The 6652-nt window shown below is 29.8% G+C and overlaps 1 protein-coding gene across 1 annotated transcript; it reads left to right on the top strand.

The window, feature by feature from the left end:
* Positions 1-884: 884 nt before the first annotated feature.
* LOC115885853 (leucine-rich repeat and calponin homology domain-containing protein 1-like) lies at positions 885-4735 on the top strand. The gene is made up of 4 exons (XM_030904877.1): positions 885-1088; positions 1200-1337; positions 1391-1468; positions 3765-4735. Exons 1-4 carry the CDS (start codon positions 1017-1019, stop codon positions 4032-4034), a joined length of 558 nt encoding a protein of 185 aa, XP_030760737.1. The 5' UTR covers positions 885-1016; the 3' UTR covers positions 4035-4735.
* The last annotated feature ends 1917 nt before the right edge of the window (positions 4736-6652 follow it).

Genomic DNA, 6652 nt, shown 5'->3' on the forward strand with positions numbered 1-6652 from the left:
AAGTTTTTAAACTTTTTTGTCGTCTGGTTGGCTGACTATTAGTGTCCCATTAGTGTTGTTGATCTCAGAACCAATTTTTTATAGCTTCAAATTGTACTCTTTGGTATACCTGTAGCAAGTCCTGGACCAATAAAATCTATCTCTGAAGTTATCCTTACATATTCCTTAATATCACAAGATTTGGGAGGTCTGATCTGGATTGGACTTACTAGAAGTAGTAAGTCTAATCTAGGTTAGACTTACTAGTAAGTCTAAACGGGGTTAGACTTACTTAATTATTACTTATTAACTAATACCTGTAGCAAGTTCCTGGACCAATAAAATCTATCTCTGAAGTTATCCTTACACATTCCTTAATATCACAAGATTTGGGAAGTCTGATCTGGATTGGACTTACTAGAAGTAGTAAGTCTAATCTAGGTTAGACTTACTAGTAAGTCTAAACGGGGTTAGACTTACTTAATTATTACTTATTAACTAATAATACCTGTAGCAAGTCCTGGATCAATAAAATCTATCTCTAAAGTTATCCTTACACATTCCTTAATATCACAAGATTTGGGAAGTCTGATCTGGTTTGGACTTACTAGAAGTAGTAAGTCTAATCTAGGTTAGACTTACTAGTAAGTCTAAACGGGGTTAGACTTACTTAATGACAATATTTCTATTTTTTTTGTTTGGCCTATACTACAGGACGTGTAGTCTTCACTCCACACGATATTTTAAAATTTAAAATTAAGAATACATAAATTTTATTAATTTCTCGAAATCAAAATAATAACAAGGATCTATAATGGTAATATCAAAGAACTACTGTAAAATATTACAAATGTTCCGGCTATAACAATAATAATTTTCGTTGATATCTGATTATTTCAGGTAAGGGTAACAATATTAGTGCCAGACTATCACCAAGTGGATACGTAAATGGTAGTAATACAACTCCTAAAACATCGAATGGTATAAAAACAACGCGGACCATTACCTGGACCAAAGACACCATACTTAACGAAAAAATGTCGTTCACGATGAGAAGAGAGATAGACAAGGCGAGAGAAGAAACTGATCTCATCAACCAACTAAGAAACGTAAGTCTGTTCTTCAAATTTTGCATAGACGTGTCTATTAAAACCATTAATGTTTGACTAACATTAACGACAACGAAGTAACAGAGCTTAACTTTATTTTTATTTGATTAGATTATCGAAACCAGACTGAAGATGGCGCTTCCAGAGGACCTAGCTTCAGCGTTGACAGATGGCGTCGTGTTATGTCATTTGGCCAATCATATTAAGCCTAGATCGGTAGCGAGCATACACGTTCCGTCTCCAGCAGTTGTAAGAAATTTTATATTTTCGAAAGTATATAATATTAATATATTTTTTTCTAGCCTAAATTAACAATGGCCAGGTGTCGAAGGAATGTAGACAATTTCATTGAAGCCTGTCGCAAAATTGGTGTAGATGAGGTAAGTCAGCACTTTAAGTGTTTAATGTGTTATAATTTTTGTTAAAGCTATGTTTAAATTTTATTAGTGTGCATTATTTTGATTAAATTTATCAAAAATACAATGACTTAATTTTTAAAAAAGTACAATTTATTTTATTGGATTTTAGAAAAAAATATAGATATTTTTTAAGCATTATGTCAGTTTTCAATAGATACTTAATATATTGAACACTAACATGCATGATAGTGTAGACTAAATTTACTCTATTAGACTGAATTATTTTGAATTTTAAAGATATTTTAGTACTTTTTGTTTTGTCTGCTTTATTTTTATACATTTTATGAATTATTTTCTGATATTTTATTATGAATTTACTCTTATTGACGGTCTGTGTTAGTGTTAGTAGGTGGACGCTTTAAAGATATTTCATATACATATATGAGTTTTATCCTGCATGACTAACCAACTATTTTTGACTAATAACAATTTTCCGCTTCATGCCTTACACTAACCTAATTAAATTAAGAACATTACTTATAATTACATTGTTTTATTCATTCTTTTCTTCTGATTTATCTTCAGTTACAAAGAAAACTATCTTATCGGTAAAAATAATAGTAATAGATGATTTGGAGTTCGAAAAACCATAGTTTTTGTTATATATCATAAATTTAAACAGTTAATATATTTAGTATATTGTGTACCGAAGAAAATTGAAAATAAAAGGACTTTTTTGGACCTCTGTGGCGGATTCATTTCTTCAAAAAAGTTGTATGGGTATTTTGCGACTGTAAGAAAATCTACAAAATAATATAATTATGTTTTGCATTAACGCAGCACTGTTTACAAAAAATAACTATTTTATTTTGTAGATTTTTTTACAGTGGCGAAATACCCATAGTAGACTTTTTTGAAGATATGCCTTGTGACTGAATTAAAAAGATGTCATAATGGGTGCGGAATTCTCATATCTGTTGAAGCTTTACTATGTTTATTATTACTTGAGATGAACAATGACATCTCTCTGTGATTCATTTGAATTTTTTATTAAATATTTTTAAATGGCATCCTCGGTATTTTTTTGACTTTGTTCGATAGAAAATGACACTGAATAGAATGACATATCATATGTCAACTTCGCATATTTAGGTTTATTTGAAATTGTAACATGTGGTTCATAATGACAAATTGACTCGAAATACCAAGTGTGTGGTATCAAATTATTCGTAAAAAATGCTTTTCCCAAATATGCTAATGAGTCATCCTCGTTCCAAGGGAAAATTGAGATACAATTAAAAATACGATTTGGGCATCTTTTAACCGTCCAGGACAAGGCACTAAAAACATTACACGATCAAATCTATTTTTCTAAAGCTCCTTGATAAAAAAATTGGTAAATTCATATAAAATTAATGTTGGCACTAATTTTCTATCAATGGTTTTTAAAGCGAATATATCAAAAGTTGCCATATGATATGTCATTCTATTCAGAATGTCATTTTCTATTAATGTAAAAAAATACCGAGGGTGTCATTTAAAATTCAAGAGTTGTAGTCGTTTCCGGTGAAACCGGAAGCGACCGAAAACAATTGAATACGTCAATCAATCCTAATTTATGTCATATACTAACGTACCAAATCTTTTTTTTTTGTGTTGAGCCACTTTTGAGACGCACCCGGTATATTTTCAAGGTCATAAGATTTGGGACATTTACTTCAAAGGGGTTTATATGCTTTTTTACTCACGATCATTTAACACTGTCAAAAACTTCGACTATAGACATAGTAAAGTGCGAACAGAAATGTAATTTCTGCACCTACTGTAACGTTGGTTCATTATTTGATACGATACATTGATTGTAAAATATCATGAATGAGATGAGAATACATCTAACTAGATTAATAAGCATATATGAAAGCAAAACTGTTTAAAAAAAGAAATCAGATTTATAATGAATTAGGCACTTTTCCAGAAGATATCACAACTTTTCTTGTAGTTTCATGTTAAGACTTATAGAGGCGCTAATGGTTTTCATAATGCGAACACTATATTAAGTTCAACATTTAAAGAAATGATAGCGCAATGCATTGAATATTTAAAGAAAAAGAGCATATAATCACCTAAATTGTACATGTTGTATTCATTTTCTTCTACAAATCTTTTTATTTTAAAAAAGTTCTACCTTAGTATTAGACTATTAACTCTCTTCCACTTCTCTGTCTCCATTCATAACACGTTATGGAACTGTCTTTTTAGCGTTACTCCTGCCAAAAACACTGACAGACAGTAAGAGTGAGACTGTGGTTGGTTGCAGGCGTTCCTGTGCACCACCCTTGACGTCACCGAGGGCCTAAACGGCAGAGGACTGTCTCGTTTGGTCGACACAGTCGAAGATCTGTGTAGAATAGAAGAAAAACAACGATTGGCTAAGAAATATACTGCAGAAGAATCGAAGCTCGATAAAAGTAACGTTAGGAAAGTGAGGGGGCCTCCTACGATGTGGGATACCGCAGTCTCACTCGTGCTTCTGTCAGTGTTCCTCGGCACTGTGGTGCTACTGATTCTGTTCCCACCGCCTAATTAAAAACAAACAGTATTTTCTCTAAGGAATTGGTTATTTTATAAAGGAAATTTTGATTTACGCACTCAATATAGTTAAAATTCAAGTCACGAAGTTGAATTTTGTATTCAGCTTTTACTTTCTTTATGGATTGATTTTAACTATATATATAATAATTTCAGTTAATCATGGTTTTTTGAGTAAGTATTGAAAGTTCTTAAAGCATGTACAGTCGTCGTACAACTTTACTTCGTTATTATTTATCTAATATCCGTTTTAGGGTATATCTGAGATCAGTTCATATTGGTTAAAAAATTTAAACTGCGTTCGGAAGTTACTAGTTGAGTGCGTTCCAACTTAACGTTGTCAAACATGTTTGGCAACGGATTTAAATTTTGTTTGACAGCACAACCGATTTTTAATTTTGAACTAATCGATATCTGTTAACAGTTGAATGATGGTTGTACAGAGTATACAAATAATGCGTGTAATAATAAATTAATATTCTGAGAATTAATTTTTGGTTTTGGAAGCTGTTTTACGTTAGTCAATAGTTTTATATTATTATAGTAAGTTATCATCTGTGGAAACAAGGCTTGATATATTCATTATATAAAATTAATGTAACAATTATATTGTGTGCGTAAATATACTTATGGCATTTAACTATTTATAAAAAAGTATTTAAGGACACATTCCATTTACAACCAAAATTTATTATTCAATTTTTATATTTTGTGTGATTTTTTAAATGTATTCTTTTTTGGAACAAATATTTTTAAAATCTTTCCACGTTCTTAAGTGTGGAGTAAACGTACCGTATGATCGAAAACACCGTCTAGTTGGCTTGGGAAATGATGATCAATGACATTTTCATTACAAATTGACATAGAAAATGACAGCGATCTTCGCTTCATAGCCATCGCTGACACCGTTTTTTTCGATCATATTGTATGTATATATTTATATCTATACTATAATTTTGATTTGAATTGTTTTTAAAAATTATAATTAATTATAGGTCTTTATACCTACATAATGATCTGTCAATCAGTATATTGACGAAAAAAATTGGTGCAGAATTAATATAGTAAGAAAATCATATAAAAAAAGTGTTTTAAGCATTTTTCCAAATTTTTGTGAATAATTATACAGGATGTAAATGAAAAAATATTTTTGAAAACGAAGGAACATGTTTAATGAAGTGAATAAACTTATAATTTTTTTTAATCATTTAAATCCTGAATATTATCAATCTATTATAAATCAGTTTAAATTAAATCCAGTGATTATAATTATAATTCAGTGTGTTGTGCCAAAGGCAGATACTATCTAAAATTGCAACATTGGTTGTACTTAAATATTGTATTATTTTCGCTTTAAATGCTTCGCGAAGTTGTGATTAGTTGGTTGCTTTACGATAACGTTACTATTAGTGCCTCAAAAGTATTTCTAACCTTAAATCATTTTCTAAAATTTTCTTAGGTGCTACAACTAAAATTAATTAAGCTTTAGAGATTCAAAACTAATATTGTAAGCGTAGATTTTCGTTTAAAATGTAAAAGATAACGAGAAATAACAAAAACCTAACCTCTCTCAGTGCCTACGTAATAGATAGGTTTAATTAAAGTTGATTTTTCAAGGTGCTAAATAAATAAAGAGGGTGATTTTGATAAATGCTATTGCTTGGTTACAAACATAAAGACAATAGCCATCTTATATTAGGTCTTGTAAATTTTATATGTGGCCTATGATTAATAAGTTTTATATTTAGAGTATGCGTATTAGATCTGTTTAATTACATAATGCTGTACTAATAATGCCTTTAATTGCATTTTTTATGTTAACCAAGTTTTACATGTCTAGCTTATGTTTTACTATGTAAACCATTCACTCTTTTGAACATTGCCTTATTCTAACTTATTATCAAAATTACCTAATGATATAATAAAGATACATTTCGAAAAAAAAAACTGCATCAGAGTTGGCTTGGAAATAAAGATCGCTGTCATTTTATGTAGTTAATGCCATCGATCGTCATTTCCAAGCCAACTAAAACTGAATTAACCCAAGAGTGAGTTTTGTCATTCTCTAACATATAAAATTTATTTCTCATATATATTAGCTTTTAAATTATATATTAGACATATCTTTCAAAATCTTTCAAAATTTATAGTGATAAAGGACATTGGTACGTTTTCATGGAAACTAAATTTGAAATATTTTTTGTTCTCCTCGGTCCTACATTTGTCAAACAAAATACTAAAAACCTACCATATGGAAATATAATAAACCAAAATTAAACTAGCGTATAAGTGAGACATATTATTGTCAAAATATGTGACCTCAAGGTCAAAAATTAGGAACACATACGTCAAAGGAGCCGACTGTACTGTCGCTTCTATATAGCTAAGGTAGTTGTGTTATTGATTTAGATATTTTAGTTTCCATGAAAATTTAGTAATTAAGTAATTTAATACGTACGGCAAAACAAACAATTTAGGTGTATTTTTGTATTATACACATTAATTAAGCTTAATATTCGCATATAAGTGTAATATTTAAGAATCTCTTGTTTATTTTAAGCTGTTCTAGTCATTATACTAACATTTTCAGTATTATTAGAAAAACAAAGACTGGCG

This window comes from Sitophilus oryzae, unplaced genomic scaffold (genome assembly GCF_002938485.1).
Source record: "Sitophilus oryzae breed Bouriz unplaced genomic scaffold, Soryzae_2.0 scaffold_445_pilon_pilon, whole genome shotgun sequence".
Lineage (NCBI taxonomy): Eukaryota > Metazoa > Arthropoda > Insecta > Coleoptera > Curculionidae > Sitophilus > Sitophilus oryzae.

What these genes read in the sequence shown, in the direction of transcription:
- LOC115885853 (XM_030904877.1), top strand. Translation starts at nt 1,017, where the DNA reads ATGTCGTTCACGATGAGAAGAGAGATAGACAAGGCGAGAGAAGAAACT. An exon ending in TCATCAACCAACTAAGAAAC is followed by an intron (nt 1,089 to 1,199) that starts GTAAGTCTGTTC and finishes TTATTTGATTAG; the next exon opens with ATTATCGAAACCAGACTGAA. An exon ending in GCAAAATTGGTGTAGATGAG is followed by an intron (nt 1,469 to 3,764) that starts GTAAGTCAGCAC and finishes GGTTGGTTGCAG; the next exon opens with GCGTTCCTGTGCACCACCCT.